Below are 22613 nucleotides of genomic sequence, written 5' to 3' on the forward strand. Positions count from 1 at the left end.
TGCACCAGTGAAGGAACACTGTGTGATTTATTGATTGCACAGCAAATTGATAGCACTGATACTTTCTCTTTTGTTTTGTTATGAAAGAAGTCAAGAAGTAACTGTGACTCTAACTGAGCTGTAATCTTAGGGGACTGCCCGGGAAAACCCGCACCTCTATAAGCTGTAAGGTGTTATCTTGTTCATGAGGATGAACATTGGCCAGTGTGCTCATTATCAAGAGAGTTTAAGTGACACTGTCCACAGTGACGCATGTGTGTAACAGTAATATGCTGTGGATAGCTAATATTACCACTCAATGATTGCGACCGGTGGCTTCTGGCCACAATTGTCCATGCAAACAGAAAAACGACTCGCATGCAAAAATCACATGAGGAAATCACATGCATATCCAGTAGGTCAGTGCAGCATTTTTAAGCTCAAAATTTGTGGAATATGATGCTAGGTGCTGTCCCATGACTTTTGGCACTGGTTTTGTTCACAGATTAACCTTTGAATTTTTCAGAAATTTTGAAGATTCGATGGAATTCCCCTTTAAGTTGCTTTGTTTGTTGCAGGAACTGTTTTGCTCATGAAGTCGTTGCCCTTGGAAATCTCTTGTCTTTCCTTTACCTTTACTTTCTGTTTCTTTTTTTGTTGGGGGAGATAATATTTACCCCCAAAAATATGATTTAATATTGTTTACCTATATACTTTTAATTTAGACCATTTATTTGCAGAAAAGGAGAAATGGCTGAAATAACAAAAAAAGAAATAAGTTTATATTCATAAAGTTTGAATAGTTCAGAAATCAATATTTGGTGGAATAACCCTGGTTTTTAATCACAGTTTCCATGCATCTTGGCATCATGTTCTCCTCCACCAGTCTTACACACTGATTTTGGATAACTTTATGCCACTCCTGGTGCAAAAAACCAAGCAGTTCAGTTTGGTTTGATGGCTTGTTCCTCTTGATTATATTCCAGAGGTTTTCAATTTGGTAAAAATCAAAGAAAATCATAATGTTTAAGTGGTCTCTTATTTTTTCAGAGCTATATATATATATATATATATATATATATATATATATATATATATATATATATATATATATATATATATATACCACCCACACATGTATAAGTTGTGATAATATAATTATTATATTATATATTATATATAAGCATTAATAAGTAAACTCACATGCCACAAGTCATGGGATAGAAACTATTGTCGTGTCCCATAATTTTAGGCACGCAAAGCTGCAAACGTATGAGAAAAGTGTTTTTGAGTGCTTCCTTCATTGAATCAGGATGTGAGCAGTTTAGCCAGTATTCTGTCTTACTTACAAGATAACACTTCACAACGTATGTGTGTGTGGGTGATCCCACACCATCCCCTGAGTTAACACTTTGAAAAAACAAAAAATTGACATACAAATCATCTAAACTAATATGAATAAGGCTAGTCCATTGAATAGTCCATTGTTAAATATTCAGATATAGCCTCGTGTGGCAGCTGATATTGTGATATTAATATATATATATATCATCAGTGGTATATCTTGGACCCTGTGTGCCATAGTGCAAAACATTTATCAAAAAATAAGAGACAGTATAACATTAACAAGGACAATATAATGTTAATTATATTAATGTTATAATGTAAATGGAAGCAATAATGACTTCATACACATTTAGAGACACTGTGTATGTGTGTGTGTGTATGTGTGTGTGTGGGTGTGTGAGAGAGAGAGGAACATGTTTCACGTGTCCAGCTTCCTCGGTCTGATCACGTGACTTGGGCCTACTAAAACAGAAAGTGATAAACAAATATGAATATGCCAGAGTACATAAATCATAATTAGGAAGCTCCATTATGCCAGGAATTTCTTAAATTCTGTAGTGTGTATCCTGCCACTTCCTTACATCAGCAAAAAAAACAAATTATTTGACAAAAAACAATACAATTTAATATTGATAAACTGTGTTGGCACCTGTGGGTCATGACTGTACAGATGTGGTAAGGGGTGTGGGATTATGTCACATTAATAAATATATCATATTGTTTAATGTCTCCAAGTGTCATGATATTATATGTTTTGTCATATTGCCTTTATTAGAGTGCCCTCAGTGTAGAGACACAATAGTGTGTTTAACTGAAGAAACAATTCATTAATTGAAAGAATGATTTAATAAATTAATTAAACAGATTTTCGAATATATTTAGAATTTAGAATTAACATTTTATTAACTTGATTAAAACTATAGTTTTTAATTTACTAAATGGATTTTTCAAAATTATGTTTAAAAAATATTCTTAAATGATTAAATCGAAGAGATGTTTAATAAAAATTGACTGTTTTTTTCATTATTAAAACATTATTTTAAAATGATTACATTGAATTATCCTTTTACTCAATTGTGTAAATGTATTTTTAAAAATTCTATATATTTTTTTAATTATTAAATTGACTTTACCTTTTAAAGTAAGGTAAAGTAAAATAATTATTTTAACATTATTAAATTAAATGAACCTTTTATTAAACTGACAACATTAATTATTAAACATTATGTTTAAAAATATGTTAAAAATTATTACATTGAAGAAACATTTGATTATATTTGATGAATAGATTTTTTATATATGTTAAAACATATTTGTTCAACATTTTATTCAATCGATTAACCTGTTTTTTTATCATTAAAAGTGTATTATTAAATCCAATTTTATTAAATTGACTAAACGAATTTGTATTTTTTATTAATAAATTATTGTATCAAATGAACGTTTAATTAAATTGAGGGAATAATTGTTGTTTAAATTTAGGCATCGTTTTAAAAGCCTTCAAATATTATTATTATTATTATTATTATTATTATTATTATTATTATTATTATTATTATTATTATTATTATTATTATTTGTGTTTTTCTGTGTTTTATCTGCGCTGGTTGTCGGGTGTTTACGGTAGTGGTGTGTATGGCCGCGACCGGAAGCTGTGCTGTGTGTTGTGTGTGAGTGGAGCTGCTGGTGTTTACTGCAGTAACTCTCGCTGTGTTTTTATATATATATATATTCATTAAATCTGCTGTTTATAAATTAGTTAATGAACGGTAGTAAGCGCTGTATGAGGGCGGTATAACGCTGTGAGGGTAAATTAGCGCAGTAAAACACAGAGACTGGGTAAAATGGCCCAACACGCTTTCCAGGAGCAGCTGGTGTCCATCATGGAGATCCTGGCTAAAGCGGCCGTGGCGGAGATTAACCGGCGGGTGGAGGACAGCTGCGCCGTGATCCGGCTGGAGCTCTCCCGCAGCCAGAGGGACATCGACTCGCTGAAGAGGAAGAGCCTGCTGATGGAGAACGAGCTGAGGAAGGCGCGGCTGAGGGGCAGGAGGAAAGGTAGCCTGGCTCTGCGGTTCCTCTGTTTAAATATATAGAGAGAAGGTTTCTGTTCAGGAGCTCCCTGCAGAATTACCTGTCTGGACTAGGGGAGGGTAAAAAATTGTCCCCAGGGGCCACATGATAACCTGGGGCTGTTTTGAAGGGCCAGTGCCCGGTTGCATATGAAACACCTTAAATTTTTCCTGTAAACAGTAACTAAACCCCCAGATTTTAGATAACTCCACCCTCAGCTCAAATTTGAGTAATGCTACAAAATGGGAGGGGCACTGGGTGATGTATGGGTTTAGGGACGGGGCAGAATTGAGAGCTGATTAGACTGAGCAGTGTGCAAACGAATAGGTAGGAATAAAATCACAAAGGACCCCCCTTAAAAGGAAAAATTACCCCAGGACCCCCTGAGAAACTAATCTCATCCAGATAGCGCTAAAGACTAATTAAATCCGCTAATTTTAGCTAACTCCACCCTCAGCTCAAATTTGAATAATACTACAAAAGGGGAGGGGCACTGGGTGATATATGGGTTTAGGGGCGGGGCAGAATTGAGAGCTGATTGGACTGAGCAGTATGCAAAAGGAATGGGTGCGATAGTGAAACATTGCAAAATTAATTCTGTCGAAATGCATCAGTATTTTACAGATATTTTCAGCAGCAACTGGAATTCATGTTTTTGGAATTTTCACCGGTTGCATATAAAACATCTCAAGTTTTTCCTTTAAAGGTTAACAACTAAACCCCCTGATTTTAGCTAACTCCACCCTCAGCTCAAATTTGAGTAATGCTACAAAATGGGAGGGGCACTGGGTGATGTATGGGTTTAGGGGTGGGGCAGCATTAAGAACTGATTGGACTGAGCAACGTGCAAACGAATAGGTAGGAATAAAATCACAGAGCACCCCCCATTAAAGAAAAAAATTACCCCAGGATGCCCTGAGAAACTAATCCCATCCAGATTGCGCTGAAGACTAACTAAACACCCTGATTTTAGCTGACTCCACCTTCAGCTCAAATAAAAAAAAAAAAGCTACAAAATGGGAGGGGCACTGGATGATGTATGGGTTTAGGAATAGGGCATAATTGAAGGCTGATTGGACTAAGCAGTTTGCGAACAAACAGGTAGGATAATGGAACAGATTGCAAAATTAATTCTGTAGAAATGCATTAATATTATATAGATATTTTCATAGGTATTTCCATCGTATTACAAACCTACTAGTTTGAAAATGTGAAAAAGGCTTCAAGAAAACACCAATATTGTATCATTATTTAATCAACGTTTACATCTGTGAACAAAATGTTACAATAAATTCTCTTAATACAAAGTACTGTTAAGATAAGATAATTTTACAGGGTTACAACAGCAAAGCGATAACAAAGCACAGAAGCAACGGTAAACTATAATGAATAATAAAAAAGGAAAAAAATAAATAAATAAATAAGCTGTGCTGTGGGTTAATTGGCCTAACAAAATTGGGGACTAAAATAGAATAAAAAAAGTTATTATTTATCTATAATCTGTTTGATTAAATGAGTTATTTGTATTTTTTTGTGTTTTCAGTGTTCTTCTGCAGGACGGCTGAGAAGCAGCTGCCCGTGGCTTTTCCGACTGTGTGGGTCAGAGACACGCCTGCAGATGTGGACGTTTGCAGAGCTGATCAGACTGTTGTTACTCAAGAGGTGGATCCTGGACCTTCTGCACAACACGTTCATCAGGTATGGAAAAACTACCTGTTTGGGTAATAACACTGTGTTATATTTAGGTGTGTGAACAGTCACTGGCCTCTGTGGGACAAGATGTATTATAAACAAATGAAAAAATAATCAAAAAAGCTACTCAGAACCTTGAACCGATGTAATCTCCCCTTGTTGGGCTTTTTTTTTTTTAATTCTGCTAATATAGTTTAAAATATAATATAATAATAATAATAAAAGATTTTGGCTTTACATAATTATTTGATTACTATTGGGTTTACTTTGTCCCACAATATATTATATCATTACACAATATATGAAGAAATCAGACTTCATTAGCAGAAAAACAGCTGAATAAAATTACAATATGAAGTGATTTATTTAAGTCATTACAGGCATTACAGTATTGAAATCACCCACAATTAACTTATTTCTCCAGTTAGCAAATACATTGAGTGCGTTGAAAGTATCCTTCAAGCTACAGTATAATATATTTGAAAGGGCTATAGTTTATGCTCTTGAAGCTTTTTTCACCTTTTATCCAGAGTTCTATAGAGGTTTTCTTTCTCTTGGGCCCAAATAAAGGATTCTGTACCCAGGACCATTTCTGGGCTGCTCTGAGGAATGAAAGGAACTTTTTGTCCTAGATATATTACCCAGCTCTATCAGTGTGTGATTATGAACACCAAGGGTAGTGGCGTTTTTACTGTTTGTATCGATATCAGAATTATATTTTGTCAACCAAAATTAAGAAATATATATTGCAATATAAATTTTGGCCATATCATCCAGCCCTATGTTAATACTTTTCCTATTTTCCCCATGTAGTCACCCCTTAAAACAACACAAATAACATATAGTGCTGTGTGGTGTAGTCACATGACTCTGCTGTTGTTCATTAAAATAATGCTATGGCCATAACTTACCCTATTTTTACGCCTGGCCTGAAAGGTCAGTCTGTAATCTTTTTAGTTTCTTTTTAAATACATGATCTAACCCTGATGCAACCCTACTACTCTTTAAAGAAGTGCCACTGAATTCTGAGGGATGCCAGGGAAAAACAACCTTTGGTTCTGAAAATAGTCTGTGAGTTTGTAGAACTGTATCTGTGTAAAGTAAGGTTTTAATCGTTAATTCATATTGTATGTTTTAGGATGTCCAGGTTCTGGAGGAGATACCAAAAGTATCAATCATCAAAGAGGAGGGAACTGAAAATGAGATGTGGACTAATACAGAGGGTAAGAAAACAAGACATAATTAATAAAGCTAAAGAACAAATATATAGTTTAATAAAAGATACTGTTTTTTATTTAAAAGTGTTGAGTTTAAAAGTATTAACTCCAGACCCTGTTAGAACAGATGCAGCGAAAGTTCCTGGGCTTCTCAGTAGATGTGTTCAATTCCATCACCAGCTCACCTTAATTAAATATTAATAATAATTGTAGGCTCTAGAGAAGAGATTTTAAGATGTTTTAATAAACTTAGCAAAGATGTGAAAAATACTCATTTTCATTGCTTTGTAGGTAGAAGTATAGATAGTAGTGTTTAAAATACTTTTTACTCTTTAACCCTTGTGTGGTGTTCGGGTCTGTGGGACCCGTTTTCATTTTTTAAGAGATAATAAACATTGCTTCATTTGTAAATTTGAAACTAAACAAATTTTCTACTATTATCTTGAGTTAAATTCATTTTCTTTTACATTTTATTAATAAAAGAAATGTAACATAAGAAAGGTAAAGGGCAAATATTAACCATGTAAGCTGTTTATATTGCTTACAATTTAGGTGAAGCGAGCATGTGTAAAGTATTTTAATGTAAAATTGCTTAATTTTGCTGAATTAAATACAAGTAACAAAGTAAACAAGTAACAAAAATATGAACACCACACAAGGGTTAATATATAAAAGTACTGGTTTCAAAACTACTTAAAGTATAAAAGTAAAAGTAATGTAAGGGACAAATTCTTTTAAGAACTAAAGCTAATATATACATTTTTCTTTCTTTTTTCAGCTGCAGTCCAATTTCCTTTCGAGCATCAAGACGGCTTGCCACACAGCCTGGCTCAGGAGACGCATGAAGATCAGAACCAGCTTCATGAGGCCACGGAGAACCCAAACGCACACTTATCGTGCACACTGTCTGGATCAGAGCAGGTGAAGAGTGATGAGGAAGGTCTGAGTAAACTAGGCCTTCAGATAAAAGCTGAGAAGGACCACGAGGAGGAGGAGAAGGATGTGCAGGAAATCATAACGGAGGAGTCTGAGCAAAGGATGGGAGGGACTGGAGATCATCTGGATTTCGTTCTGGAGCAGAGGGACCCCCGGCTGTGGACGTCAATTAATGAACAGGGACACCATGCTGCCTTTTCTGCACCTGTGGACACAGCTATGGAACGCTCTGGAGATGATATTATTGATGATGATGTTAACCACCCTGACGATGGAGATACTGCTAAGATGGATCTGTATGGTGCTGGACAGGTTGGACAGGTCCGTGCACAGAAACGGCTGCAGACGTCCTGGTGCAGAGAAAGACGCCAGTCCAGTCCTGCTGTTAAACAGATACACGCGCAGCAGTTACGCACACAGCAGCATCAGCACCAGCACCCGCATCATCGGACTCAGCAGAGACCTGCAGAGGTTGTAATAGGAACCGGTATGACCTCTTCAACAGCCTCCAGCGTGGCCGCTCAGCCGCTGGTTGGGTACAGGCGGTTGCGGACGCATTGGCGCACGAGCGTGGCCGGAGAACGCCGCTTCAGCTGCACGTACTGCGAAAGACGCTTCGTCCGATTCGGGCAGTTAAAGGAACACCTGCGCAGCCACACCGGCGAGAGACCCTACACCTGCACCCAGTGTGGCCGCAGCTTCACCAAGCAGGGCAACCTGATCCGGCACGCCGTGGTGCACAGCGGGGAGAAGCCGTACCAGTGCGGCCTGTGCGGAAAGTGCTTCACACAGCGCTCCAGTCTCAAGTCCCATCAGAAAACGCACATGCCGGACAGGGACGTTCTCCCGGGTTTACCTGTGTACCAGTCGGGCAGCAGCCGGGCCATCTCACAGAGCAGGGGTTTCGTATAGCAGCAGATTTCTGCAAAGGGTAGTGATGCTCTGAAGCCACTGAAGATGTGTCGTCATTTTGTAGTCATTCTCCACTCCCTTGTTAGTTTTGGACAGTATAGGGACATACTATATAGTTATATTATATAACTATATAGTATAATGGTAGAAACGTGTGAATTTAGACACTACACCATCAAGTTAGTAAAGTAATGTGCTATTCATGGAGTAATTTCTGCCTCACATTAACACACATGACTACTAGCATTTACGCATTTTGTATAACAGGTATGCATTTTGACCCCCTTTTTTTCTTATTTTAATTTTTTTATTAGAGAAGTCCATCAAAGAAAAACACATACTACAAAAACTTTTATTATTTTCATTATTATAATATTATTATATTATTTTTTATTTATCAGAAGCATTGCTTCTGTGTCTGTGTAAGTGACAGGCTCCTGCTACCTGAGAAGCAGAAGGGGGGAGGGGGGGTAAACACGAGGTAACCACATGGCCTCCATACACATGTTTGGGCACTTGCTGATAAACGGAAGGACGCCATGCGGTTACCTCGCTTTATGTGCTTGTAAACGTGAGCATGTGTTGAAAGCTGTGCACCTCAGTCCAGCACAGTTTTGCGGCGCAGATATTTCCAGTAAGAGCTGAATTAATGCTTTTAATCCCAGAAAAACGCTCTTGTGTACTTTAAAAAAAGACATTTAAATACCTGATTAAAGGGCCAATTACTGTTGTTTTTCTGTTTTGCTCGAGTTTTGAGTGCTCGGCGCTGACTCTGAGCTCTTGATTGGTCCATTCGTGAGACAGTGCACGGATGGGGGTGTGGCTGGTGACATCATGGGCCCTGCATTGTTTAATATCGCGATACATATCGCCAAAAAAAAAAAAAAAAAAAACATTTGCAATATAATTTTTTTCCGATATTGTGCAGCCCTAGTACATACATCTCAGACAATTGTCTCGAAAATGTAAAGTTTGATACAATATTAACAGAATCTTCCCTTTACCGTTTAACAGTCTAATTTCTGGCCTCCCCAGGATGTGAATCATCATACGGTTCCATTTTTTAAAAAGTTATTTTACAAGCAAAAAAAACTGCCTTAAGATTAGTGGTGGGTGATATGGCCCTAAAATAGTATTTCGTTATTTTATGGTATTTTTGCAATAATGATACTCTTGGAGATATGACAAAACACTCAGTTAAAAAAAAAATATTTCAAGAGTACACTACTGCAACAAAATAAAAATGACATCTTATTACTGCATACGATATGATCTGGCACACCCCAAACTGAGATATTAAGAAATACAATAATTTTTTTCATCAGATTTGTAACAGAAGTCAATGTTACTAATAATAATGCACTCCAAATATCTCCATATATCCAGGATTAAAGTAAAATAAATATGTAATCAGACCCCTATACATGTTAAGTTTTTTTTTTCCTTACAATGAATACCGAATGACACACAGCTTCAGTGGTCTATAGATGTTTGAACAGTTATTGGTCATTAAATAGCGTTTAGCGTTTTATCTGTGGTATGCATACAAGTTCAGGAAGTTTAAAGAGATGCAGCTGGACTTTGTAAATGTGTTGTGTTTTCTAATGTCTCCTGATTATTTAATGCTGTATATGGTCTACTGTTAGTGTGACTAATTTAACTGTTTAGTGCTTAATGTGTACTTTTTTACTATACTATAATTTAAAAAAGATATTTCCTGCTGTCTTCCTGCAGATTCCAATTCTTACTTGTGTTGCATTAATAGAAAAATAAAATCTTTACTTTTATTTGAACCAAAGGCGTTTGGTGTATTTTAAAGTATGTTAGGGGTCCGTGCTTTTCAGATTCAGTACAGCTCTAGCTTTACTGCTCTACTACTGTAGATTTGGCTTTATTGTACATTTGTTATAAAATAATTACTTATTTTCTATTTGAGTTTTAAACTATAAAACAGTGAAAACAAATGTAGTAAAAATGTGAATGTAGCCAAAATATTAAACTATTATATATTTGTATTCAGAATGGCCATTAGAGGGCCTACAGGCACTTCTGGTAACTTGTAGCACAACAATATAAATATTACATTTATTATTATTACACTGAGTCACATTCTCTTCTTTTGCAAATTTGTCACACTAAATAGTTTTGGTTCCTCAATTCTAAATGTTATACAGTATAATACAATATGATATATATATATATACACATACTCTGCCTGGCCAAAAAAATGTCAAACTCTCTAATATTATATTGGACCACCTTTAGCTTTGATTGCAGCACACATGTCACAAGATTTATTTTAATAAAGAGTCTGACTGCTGTGCAAGGTCTTCTCCAGCACATCCCAAAGATTCTCAATGAGGTTAAGATCTGGACTCTGTGGTGAACTCTCTCAATCCATGTGTGAAAATGATGATCTCATGCTCCCTGAACCCTGAACTCTTTCACAATTCCAGCCCCATGAATCCTGACATTGTCATTGTCATTAGTATATTCACTCTTACAAATTCACTCTTCATTTTCTTACAAAAGATTATCCTTGGATCAGAGCTTTCATATAATATTCAGTTGTCTTCATTTACAGAAATACAAGCTTTATTATTCTCTGGCTGTGTCTTAATTATCTTGTTCCCACGCCTTCATAAGTCGTGGCCTCGCATAATTGATTTTGACATGATGTCACCTTGTAATTTTCTTAAAAAACATTATCCTTGCATTGGAGATTTGATGTATTATTCAGTCTTCTTCATGGGCACTAATTTACAGAAAAGCAAGCTTTATTATTCTTCACGACTTAATCATCTCATTCCCATGCCTTAGTAAGTTATGGCCACGCAATATACATATATTTTTAAATATCATGTCTCCTCTGTAATTTATTTTTATTTTTATTTAGCAAAGTAGTCTCTCTGTAAGTTAGAAATGTGTGTATCGACATTGGCATTTGCCCAGAATTTCCAGAATCAGTGCATCCTTATTTGTTTCCATTATTTTATCACAGTCATATATACTACATATATAAGACATGTATACATAGTCTTTATACTAGTTTAGACCAAGTTTAATTGAGGCCAAAAAGTAAGAAAATTATCTGACTGGAAATAGATACCATACACTACGTTGCTTTATTATTATTATTATTATTATTAATATTACAGACCACTACTTCTACTACACTATTAGAGACTATTATTTGTTTTTGTCATGTAGTAGTTTGTACAGTGTGAAAACTGACTGATATTTAGCGGCTCATCTTCTACAGTATTTACGGTAATCGTCCCAAACCAAACCGGAAGTTTGTTGCAGCCGTTTTTTTGTACAAGAGCCAGTTGAGGACATGGCGTGTTGACGGGGTTCAGCTGCAGATTAATCGGTATTTATTGAGTATTCCGGGGGGAATCTGCAGCGGGGCGGTTGGGGGGTTTATGAGCGGGTGATTTATCGCGGTTAGCGATGCTGTCGGAGGGGAGCGGGGCGGAGAGCGGGCCGGAGGGCAGCGCGGGGTTCCGCGGCCGGCTGGCGGCGGTGATGGCCGCGGTGGCGAGCTCGGCGGTGGCGGAGATCAGTAAGCTGTATGAGGACGGGCTGCTGGTGCTGCGGCTGGAGGTCTGCAGGAAAGACTCGGAGATAGAGGCGCTGAAGGAGAAGCTGGAGACGCTGGAAAACGAGCTGAAGAGCTTTAAAGAGACCCCGATCCCGGAGACCCCCAGCAACACTGCGCACCACCCTCCCCCCAGCTCCGCACCCAGACCAGGTAAACACTGGGGCTGTAACGATACATCGAGCCAGCGGTTTACAGACTCGATACGATCTTCGGTTGTGAAAAATATCCTGCTGGAAAATAATAAATACAAGCTTTATAATTCTCTGGCTATGTCTTAATTATCTCGTTCTCACGCCTTTATAAGTCGTGTCCCTGCATACTGTTTTTTAACATGGTCACCTTAGGGTTTCTTACAAAAGATTATCCTTGGATTGGAGATTTGATGTATTATTCAGTCTTCTTCATGTACAGAAAAGCAAGCTTTATTATTCTCCACTTATTAAACTTAATTATCTCATTCCCACGCCTTAGTAAGTTGTGGCAATGCATTATATATTTTTTAATATCATGTCTCCTCTGTAATTTATTTTTATTTCTTTTAGCAAAGTAGTCTCTCTAAGTTATAAATGTGTATATTGACCTTAGCATTGGCCCATAATTCCCATTTTGTGCCATATCGTGTCCTGCTGGAAAATGAAATGCACATCTTTATAAAAGTTGACAGCAGAGGGAAGAAGCATGAAGTGCTGTAAGAGTTTGCGGTAAAACCCTGAACTGACTTTGGACTTGATAATAAAACACAGTGGATCAACACCAGCAGATGACATGGCTCTTCAAACCATCACTGATTGTGAAAACTTCACACTAGACCTCAAAATTAACTGATGATCAGTGATGGTTTGGAGAGACATGTCATCTGCTGCTGTTGATTCACTGTGTTTTATTATCAAGTCTAAAGTCAGTGCAGTTTTGTTTTCTAGGGCTGGCCCGAATAGCGTTTTTTGAGCTCCGGATATTCGGCACTGATTCGAAGCGAATATTCGAATATTCGTTTTTAAAAAAAGAGGTAAAAAAAAAAAAAAAGAAGCAAATCACAGCCCCTTTAATCCACTGAAAAATGTTCAATTTGCTCTGACCGACGAGTCATATTCACCCCGGATTTTTGGTGTTTTTATCCCGGATTTTTGTGTTTTCACCCCATATTTTTTCTGTGTTTTTAGCCCAGATTTCTTTGTGTTTTCATCCCGGAATTTCTGCTGCCCCACACCGAGGCTGCTGCTGCACGGTTTCTCCGCTGCGCAAGCCAGCCCAGTAAATTGCTGTTTGTGTTTTCACACTTAGGTTATTTGCTTAAAAAAAAAACAACAAAAAAAACGTTTGTTCAGGAAGTATTTTATATTCTTAAACATTGTTGATTATATTAGAGGACAGTCATTGTAAACTGTACTTGGTCTATTTCGGTTAAAGGATTGTGCAGGGCATAGCCGTATTACTGATTTTGTATTTTTGCACTTGGGCTATAAGCTCAATATTAAATATTTCGTTTGCTTAGAAATTATTTTATATTTTTAAAACATTTTAAATTATATTAGATAAGAGGAAATTCGTTCAGACATAATTTTTGTAGGCCAGGCTTTTGTAACCGATTTAGCCCCTACTGTTGCCACATTACCCCTTACGTTTTATTATATAAATCAGTTTCGAAGAGCCTGCATTTTTTTTATCATGTATAATAGAGGTTTGCGCGAGACTGATTTTTAAACCCACTCTTCCACGCTCCCGCGTTTCTGTCTCGTTACCGCGCCGCAAAAAAATAGCTTCTTTTAATCCCGCGCCCGCCCGCCACATAAACATTTCTGCCGCTCCCGCCCCACGTTCCTAATATAAATTAAATAAACATTTAATGCTTCAAATTTACTTATATATTTATTAAAACAGCAGCGCTGAATAGTGTGGTCCCGTTCCTTACCCCAGTCCAAACACCATCGGTGTGTGCGTGTGTGTGTCGGTCCATCCTGCGCGTTGAGAGTTTTCTTTAGTTTTTTTTTTTTTTTTACAATTATTACAGTTTTCTTAACTATTTATTAATTTGCTCCCGCATCGTCTGGATTAAACTCCCGCTCCAGCCAATAACAGTTCAGTTCTGTCCCGCGCGCAAGATATTCTGACGGGACCCGCGAGAACAGAAGTGGTTAGAGTGAGGTGGAACTCTGGAAAGGAGAAAAAAAACGAATATCCGAATACCAAAATTAAAAACCGAATACCTACTCAACGAACGAATACCCGAATATTCGGGTCCAGCCCTATTGTTTTCCCACAAAATCTTACAGCACTTCATACTTCACTCTGACAACTTTTATGGAGATGTGGATTTCATTTTCCAGCAGCACTTGGCACACTGCCCACATTGCTGAAAGTACCAATTGGTCTTATATAATATTTAAATTTAAACTTTCTGCGACACTGTAAGGAATGGCTGTAAGGAATAATAATCTACAATAAAATAAATAACGCTTAAAATAGACCACTGTGTGTGTTGAGTTTTATTTTAATTTTTTTATGAAAAACTTAAAGTAACTTTTCAATTATATTTTTGGATAGATTTTGAGATGCACTAGTATATTGACCCATGCCTACTAATTATTTTTATAGGTATCTGAGTCAGCAGCGATATGCATGAAAAATATTGACATCTTCTCCAGCACTGTAATGGACAAAATATTACTGCAGCAGGCTGTATCTGAATAATGCCCAAATCATACCTGTGCTATAATAGATAGCACTTGAACATGCATTGTTAAGAGTGATTTTAAAATGGTTCTTCCATTTAGAGCAATGAAGGAATCTTCAAGAAATGTTTTTGGAAGGAACTTTTCCTCAAAGAAGGCTGCTCAAAGTACTTTTAGGGGTTCCTCAACCTTTTCAATCTCTAAAAGTTTCTTATATTTTTAACAGTGTGCAATGACCATTCAAGTTAAAGAAGCTATTTGTTAATAAATATTTATATTTATTCCTTTCCTCTTTGCACTTGTCATCAGGTCATGGAGAATGCCTGGATCGAACCAGTCAGCACCCAGTTCTAAAACATCTCCCGACACCCGATTCTGTGGGCGTGACTTGCAGAAGAGCAGAGGTTCAAGCTGGTAGCAGCCACTGTACTGTATCAACTGAAGGAAGGAACCTGCAGGCCACCATCACGAATCACACAAATCTGACCAATCACAAGGACAGAGAGACAGAGAGCCCACTCCTGCAGTCTCCTGTGGAGGATCTGACCAAGGTAGACCTCAGCGATGAAGATTTTGGTGGACTAGAGCTTCAGATGAAGATGGAGGAGGAGATACAGTCAGATCTTCTGAACAAGAGCGGAGAGATAGCTGTTCCAGAGTGCATTGAGATTGAGGACAGGGAAACTCAGATGTGGAGACAGTTGTCTGCTGGTGTGGTGAGTGATGTGGACAATGCTACAGAAGATACAGAAGACTCTGACTGCACATTTCTAAACGAACAGGTTCCTCAGTGTGCAAACACAGATAGACCTCATTTGCTCTCCAGTGGGCGTGGCACCGCTTCTGGCTTGCCTGCATCGGTTAGTCAAAGATCAACTAGTCTCAATGCAGAACCGATGAGGCAGCAGAGCCGGATCCAGCCCCAGTGGAACGAGGCAGCACCCGTAGAACCTGTGTTTAACCCACTACATCAAGTTCAGCAGCCGCCGATGTTTTCCCAGCAGAGAGCAGACGACATGAACCAGCAACGGCTACTATTCCCCACACCGCCTCAAAAACTCACCCCAAGAACTCACGACCGTCTCCCATTATCCTACAATATAATGAACCCTAACCCCGACAGAAGCATCTTCACAATGGACGACATCAACTTAGGTAGAACCACCACGTCTCCTCAGAGGAGAAAACCTGTAAAAGAGAAGTGGTTCATCTGCTCGTTCTGTGGGAAGAGTTTCGACCGCTTCAGCCACCTTCAGATGCATCAGAGAATTCACACCGGAGAGAAGCCCTTCAGTTGCAGCACCTGCGGGAAGAGTTTCTCTCAGCAGAGTAACCTCCGCACACACCAAAGAACCCACCGAGACGTCAGACCTCAGACTAAAGCTTTTTAAATGGGAGATAAAAAAAAAAACACATTAAGAAAAGTGAATTTTTGAAGTGAACTTTTTAATCCCTAGAAGTAAACCCAACACCCAACAAGTCGTATCAGTTCTTGCCTCATTTTAGATGTCTTATTTTTTACAATAAACAAACAAAAAAAAACTAAGTCGACAACTTCTGTTACAGTCTTTACAAAATGATGTGCAGCAAAATATATAAAGCATACAAACTAGAAAAAAAAAGAGAACAAACATTATTACATTATTTACAATATGAAAAGAAACTTCTTTGAGTGTATAAAGTATTTGGTCTCAGACACATCGTTTACAATCAATAATAATGTTTTTTTTTAGATGTTCAGTTTTTTTTTAATGAACATTTCTCCATTTTTGAACTGGAGAACTGGAGCCCATTCCTGGTCCTGACGATCTACCACCCTGAGGTATGAAGCTCAGATCTTGATCCACCAAACCAAGAAAGGCCTTAGAAGTAGGGCTGCAACAATTAGTCGAAATAATCGACAATGACAATTATTTAAATTTATCTGCTACAAATTTCATTGGCGAGTAATCGTTAATTTGTAACAGTATCACATTACAAAAAGTGCTGGGGACAGAAGGGCAATGGGAGACGAGTAAATGGCTCACTCACAAATATTGCACTCTACTTAGTCTGTGTCTCCAAAAATGTGCCCAAACACAGCAGTTTACATACAGTATTTGACCACTACATCTCAGCGATTTATATGTTTAAACAAGATCATACATTTTAAATCTCATGTTCAGCTGTTTCTAATTTTTATTTTTATTTTATTTTTTTTAAGAGATGGAGGACATGGCAAAATTAATTGTTGACTAATCAAAAATAAAAAAAAATGAAAAATCAGATTCGTCAACTAACAAAATAATCAATAATTGCAGCCCTACTTAGAAGCATCTACGGTAAATATTAGTCCACAGATATCTGGCATCTGGCTATTCTTAAAAACTGACGTTTCCATCCACACAGATGGAAATACAGCCCTGTGTGAGACAATAGTGTCCACACTACAGTGTTTGACACATGATTTAGATGTGAATAAATATACATATGAATACTTGTTTTTTAATTGCAAATATATAAGGCTCTGTTTACATGAAGAATGCAAAAATATTTAAAACTTTCATAGTACACTACTTAGGGATTCAAACTCAAAAATAAAGCAAGAGAAATCTCAGTTTGGATGTAGCCAAAGAAAGACATCATCAAAATGTCTTAAAGAAGAAAAAAAAAACGTTGAGGTTTATTCTTAAATTATACACTACTCCATTAATTGTGTACAAAAGTCACAAAATTTCAGATTCTAAATCTAAACAGAGCATTGTATACTCTCTTAACAGAACAGTATTTACATTGTCATCTAGATGTTGTAGTTTTAATATTAATGACTTTAATAAGATAAGATATGTACTTACCTTCTTATTCCACACTATAAAGGGAGTGAGCATGCATTTATTTGATCTTTGGCTAGAAACAAGAAACATGCATGCATGCAGAGCTCTTAAAAAATATATATTTTTTGTTGAGCATCTTTATCAAAAAAAAAAAAAAAAATCTCAGTTTCAGTGACCAAAAATACCATTTCTGTGCAGGGTAGTACCAGAGTATCTAGAGGGGGTCAGGTCTTCAGGACCAGGATTGGGCACCACTATTTAAAGACACTAAATACCTAGAGCAACTTGGTTGCTAGAATCAGTAGCAGTGTACCAATACGTTAAACTAAATCACACACATTTCTTTTATGATTTAGGCAGTAAGGTACTTGGTAATACAGTGTTGAACTGCTGATCAGTACTGGAAATCAGAAATCAGGATACACTGAGGTAGCCGAACTGATGATGAAGCGATTGAAGCTCAAAAGAGGTGTCCTGAACTTTCAGATCTGTGTCGTTTGTTGGTGGCACTGTAACAGCTGGACATTCCTCTGGCAGCGAGAGGGTCGTTCATCAGTGATCAGTGTTGACATTGCAGGGTTTAAAGTGTTTTTTGACTCGGCACCTGAACAAACTCGGCGGTGCCGACATTTGCTTTAGAAACTCTGTTCTGTCTTTATTTGAGTCAGATGGCTGAGGTTGGGACTTACAGTTGTAGCCTGCAGACTTTAGCAGGCCTAGCTTCTTAGTTTTTGGTAATTGGTTATATATCATGGATTATGAAAGATAACAAATGTGCATCACAGATATTAATCTTCAGGTTTGGATACTTGGTCGAAAATCCTGTTTAGGCCAAGATAAAGCCATGGTTTGGGTCAATCCAGTTCAAAAATGCTTGAAACAGTAGCTAGCTTTAGATGCTAGTGTCTCTAAAGTCAGTCAGTGCAAGCTTGTTCAAGCTATTATTATTTAACTATTATCTTACAAGAGAAATTGTCCTTATTTCTTTCAACTCCAAATTATTGAACATTAAGCTTAAAGGCCTGTGATCTACTGTTGTTGATGTTGAGTAGACCAAAGTGATTGATTGGACACAACTGGACACAATCCAATACAATTTTTGTAGCATGTTCAGTTTTGTAGCATCCAACATAAAATGCTAATCCAGGCTAAGACCTTTGGTTACAGTTAGAAGCTGCAAGTCTTAAAGGTTATATATCAAGAATCTCACAGGTTTGGATGGGTGGTAGACTGGAACCATTGTGGAATTGACCTTTGTACTCTTCTCAAGGAGTGTAGAAGAAAGTACACTAGGCTAGGTATTAGCATTATCATTTAGCATTCAGTCCTAGCTTTGCTAAACCACAGAGCACAGTTCACTCATAGAAGATCCTAGAGGCTGGAAGCAGCATTGTAAAGGAACCCAAATGCAAGATGACGCACAGAAGAACGTCCTCATGCTCATCCTTGGCCTTTCACTCCGCAGGTAGTCACATTATATTGCACAGATCAGATGATTTGGCCTCTCGGGTGCAGGATGATAGCGTTGGGGTGAGGCTTTGGCCTGAGGCAGCCGTTGCTGTAGTGGAAGTGGTTGGAGAGCGCCTCTGAAAGCTGGTAAGAGTTGGCGGTGCAGTCGTCCTCCTCTCCCTCAGTCACTCCCTCTCTCTTTCCCCATCCTTCTTTCTCAATCCCTGCTTCTCTTGGAGGTCCTGCAGTGATGGACAGTGACGGTAAGGGGCTCTGGTTCCCGTGGAGGGAGTCTGAATCCTGAAGGAGAAACAGCAATGGAAAGAATGGATGCAATATGTTACTATTTACTACATATTCCAAAGTTTCAAAATGTGAAACTCATATATAGATATATAGATGTATTACACACAGAGTGATCTATTTTAAGCGTTTATTTCTTTTATTGTTGATGATTATGGCTTAAAGCCAATGAAAACCCAACCCAAAATCAGTGTCTCAGAAAATTACAATATTACATAAGACCAATTGGTACTTTTAGCAGTGTGGGCAGTGTGCCAAGTCCTGCTGAAAAATCAAATCCGCATCTCCATAGAAGTTGTCAGTAGCAGAGGGAAGCATGAAGTGCTGTAAGATTTTGTGGGAAAACAAAACTGCACTGACTTTAGACTTGATAATAAAACACAGTGGATCAACACCAGCAGATGACATGTCTCTCCAATCCATCACTGATCATCAGTACATTTTACATTTCATTTGTAAATCAGGGGAGCAGAGTCTGGAGGAAGAGTGGAGAGAGACACAGTCCAAACTGCTCGAGGTCTAGTGTGAAGTTTCCACCAATCAGTGATGGTTTAGAGAGTCATGTCTGTCATCTGCTGGTGTTGATCCATTGTGTTTTATTATCAAGTCTAAAGTCAGTGCAGTTTTGTTTTCCCACAAAATTTTACAGAACTTTATGTATCCTTCTGCTGACAACTTTTATGGAGATGAGGATTTCATTTTCCAGCAGGACTTAGCAAACTGCCCACATTGAAAAAAGTACCAATTGGTTGTATAAAGATTATGACGGTGATGTAACACTGGGGGGAGCCCTGGAGCAAGAAATAACAGATATTTAAGCAGCACTTTGACACACCTAAAAGTTTGGACACAATATTTGGGGTTTAATTACCACATATGGGGCATAATTACCACATAAAGGGGTGACTTTCTAGACAGGGAGGAAGCCTAGTCTTGGATTACACAGCATTTCGACCCTGTATGTAAACAGTACCAGTCAAAGGTTTGGACACAACTTCCCATTCAATATATGTATTTTTTATTTATTTTCTACATTGTAGATTAATATTAAAGATGTGAAATTAATTAAGGGACACATATAATTATGTAGTAATCAGTAAAAAAAAAAGTGTTCATCCTCTACAACCGCCTGATCAAAACCTGATGAACTGAGATGGTGATCTGAGGTGATTTGAGCAGCAACAATTGTTCAGCACCTCCAGAAACTCCTTCCTTCAAGACGCTGAGAAAACTATTCCAGGTGACTCTCCCTCATGAAGACACTGAGATTAAAATACCAACAGTGTGCAGATCTGTCCTCAAAGATAAATGTGATACTAACTAAAGTATAAAACAGTGGTCGGCAATAAGCAGCCCGTAAGCATGAAACATCTGGCCTGTGAGGTTGTTTGAACTATAATAAAGGATAATGAAAAATATATATATAAAATGCCTCTCTGGAGAGCTTTTGTTTACATCCCCCGTCTCTCTGTCGAACTTATCGGACTTTAGTTTCCATCTGTTCTTGTTTTTCCGCCCGTTCTTGAGCTCCCTATCTCCTTATAAGGGTGTTTTTTTTTCCTGACCGTGTCCCAATTCACTAGCCGGGGCAGCGGTAGTGTATTGGACTGTGACCCTGATGACACGGGTTCGATCCTGCGTGAGGAGCGGTATGTGTCTATTTTTTTTTTTTTTTCTTCTTGGGTTTACCTGCTTTGACATCAACTGTTCTGCAATTGGGTTCAACAACCCTCTGGGCTGGAGAGCTCCTAGTCTGTAGCACTCCATCCCATTACACTTAATTAAAAAATATATATTTTGCGGCCCACCGCATAGTGGCTTGGAAAATATCTGGCCCGCGACCACACTTAATTGCCGACCCCTGCTATAAAACATATTTTGGTTTGTTTTAACACTTTTTGTTTCCATAATAATTTTTCATGTGTTCCTGTATAACTTTAATATAGTCTTCAATATTCTATAATAAAGTTGTGTCCACACTTTTGGCTGGTACTGTACGTGTACAGTAAGCCTCACCATAACCACAGTGCTGTTCGTTACGAAGGATTCCACTCTGCGCCGGCGTTCCGCTCTTTCCACATCTGTCTCTTTCCTCCTCCCGCTCCCTCGCTCTGAGCGAAAAGCTGGATAGATGGCTGGACGGCCGAGGCTGTCGTACTCTCCATCTCGCGGTCTGTCCCTCTGATCACACACCGTAGAGTTACCCTGCCGGATGAGGGATCGAGGTCAACATGAATTATGAATTACTATTCTCCAAACCATCACTGATTGGTGGAAACTTCACACTAGACCTCAAGCAGTTTGGACTGTGTGTCTCTCCACTCTTCCTCCAGACTCTGATCCCTTGATTTACAAATGAAATGTAAAATTTACTGATGATCAGTGATGGTTTGGAGAGACATGTCATCTGCTGCTGTTGATCCACTGTGTTATATCAAGTCAAGTGCAGTATTTTCCTGGAAAATCTTACAGCACTTTATGCTTCCCTCTGCTGACAACTTTCATTTTCATTTTCCAGCAGGATTTGGCACACTGCTCACACTGCTAAAAGTACCAATTGGTCTTATATAATATTCTAATTTCCTGAGACACTGATTTTTCGATTTTTCATTGGCTGTAAACCTTAATCATCAACAATAAAATACATGTGATGCATTTATATAATATATGAGTTTCACATCTTGAACTTCATTGACTTACTGCAATAAAGTAACTTTTCAAAGATATTCTAATTTTTTGAGATGCACTAGTATAAAGTAGTCAATGTGCATAACTTGTATAACAGTGTAAATTTGCTGTGCCTTCAAAATAACTCACTAACACGCAACCCTTAATGCCTAAACCATTAGCAACAAAAGTGAGTACACCCCTAAGCGAGAATGGCCACATTGTGCTCAATTAGCCACTTTTTTCTCCTTGGTGTCACATGACTCGTTAGTGTAGTGTAAGGTCTCAGGTGTGAATGGGGAGCAGGTGTGTTAAATTTGGTGCTCTCACTCTCACACACACACTCTCATATCGGTCACATGGCACCTCATAGCAAAGAACTCTCGGAATTAAAACAAAAATTATAATTTTGCGATCTACATAAAAGATGGCCTAGGCTATAAGAAGATTGCCAACCACCCTTTTGTCTGAGATGTGAGGTTTGATAAGGCTTTAGAGCCTCCAACAATATATGTAAAGGTTCTATACCAATCCTTAGAACTTAGAACCCAAGATAAAACTATAGAACTATAAAAACACAAGGATTAATGGAGGTGTTTAAAACGTGGCTATATTTACACTGTACAGTAAATATTGAAACAAGTCATACCTCTAACGACAAGAAGCTGTTTTTGAGAGCGCTGTCTAGTCTGATCAGGGCACATTCTTCAGTCTGGGAGGAGAACACCGAGCATAAGAGAGAGAGAGAATCCAGACAGGCAGTCACATAACTGAACATCAAGACGAAATGAAGTTCATGGATTTACAGCCTCTGCGTGCCATCAGTGGTCATGTGCCGGGGTTTCAACCCCTGGCCTTGCAGACGGGTCAGTCCACATATTTGTATTGTAGACGCCCGACGTGTTCAAACCAGCCATTCAGCATTTTACGCATATTACCTGATCCATACACA

At 38.0% G+C, this 22613-nt stretch overlaps 3 protein-coding genes across 6 annotated transcripts in view; 2 read left to right on the forward strand and 1 right to left on the reverse strand.

The window, feature by feature from the left end:
* Nucleotides 1-2970: 2970 nt before the first annotated feature.
* On the forward strand, nt 2971-9931 carry si:ch211-155e24.3 (C2H2-type zinc finger protein). Its single transcript, XM_022678892.2, has 4 exons — nt 2971-3384; nt 4943-5097; nt 6230-6314; nt 7087-9931. The coding sequence occupies exons 1-4, from the start codon at nt 3171-3173 to the stop codon at nt 8154-8156; spliced, it is 1524 nt and encodes a 507-aa protein (XP_022534613.2). The 5' UTR covers nt 2971-3170; the 3' UTR covers nt 8157-9931.
* A 1580-nt stretch (nt 9932-11511) lies between these two features.
* LOC111194527 (zinc finger protein 8) lies at nt 11512-16022 on the forward strand. Its single transcript, XM_022678893.2, has 2 exons — nt 11512-11910; nt 14739-16022. The coding sequence occupies exons 1-2, from the start codon at nt 11610-11612 to the stop codon at nt 15818-15820; spliced, it is 1383 nt and encodes a 460-aa protein (XP_022534614.2). The 5' UTR covers nt 11512-11609; the 3' UTR covers nt 15821-16022.
* The window catches only part of nectin4b (nectin cell adhesion molecule 4b), a 37162-nt gene continuing 30403 nt past the window's right edge, over nt 15855-22613 (reverse strand). For 3 of the 4 annotated variants that reach the window (XM_022678890.2, XM_022678889.2, XM_022678888.2), the window contains exons 9-11: nt 22311-22373; nt 21011-21199; nt 15855-18991 (exon numbers count right to left, since the gene is read on the reverse strand). In XM_022678890.2, the coding sequence (XP_022534611.2) occupies nt 18731-18991; nt 21011-21199; nt 22311-22373 (513 nt within the window). In that variant the 3' untranslated portion in view covers nt 15855-18730. The remainder of the gene's footprint in view (nt 18992-21010; nt 21200-22310; nt 22374-22613) is intronic. The other variant, XM_022678891.2, reaches the window with a different exon arrangement.

Source organism: Astyanax mexicanus, chromosome 4, assembly GCF_023375975.1.
Source record: "Astyanax mexicanus isolate ESR-SI-001 chromosome 4, AstMex3_surface, whole genome shotgun sequence".
Taxonomy (NCBI): Eukaryota; Metazoa; Chordata; class Actinopteri; order Characiformes; family Acestrorhamphidae; genus Astyanax; species Astyanax mexicanus.

What these genes read in the sequence shown, in the direction of transcription:
- si:ch211-155e24.3 (XM_022678892.2), top strand. Translation starts at nt 3,171, where the DNA reads ATGGCCCAACACGCTTTCCAGGAGCAGCTGGTGTCCATCATGGAGATC. An exon ending in GCTGAGGGGCAGGAGGAAAG is followed by an intron (nt 3,385 to 4,942) that starts GTAGCCTGGCTC and finishes TTGTGTTTTCAG; the next exon opens with TGTTCTTCTGCAGGACGGCT. An exon ending in GATGTGGACTAATACAGAGG is followed by an intron (nt 6,315 to 7,086) that starts GTAAGAAAACAA and finishes TTCTTTTTTCAG; the next exon opens with CTGCAGTCCAATTTCCTTTC.
- LOC111194527 (XM_022678893.2), top strand. Translation starts at nt 11,610, where the DNA reads ATGCTGTCGGAGGGGAGCGGGGCGGAGAGCGGGCCGGAGGGCAGCGCG. An exon ending in CAGCTCCGCACCCAGACCAG is followed by an intron (nt 11,911 to 14,738) that starts GTAAACACTGGG and finishes ACTTGTCATCAG; the next exon opens with GTCATGGAGAATGCCTGGAT.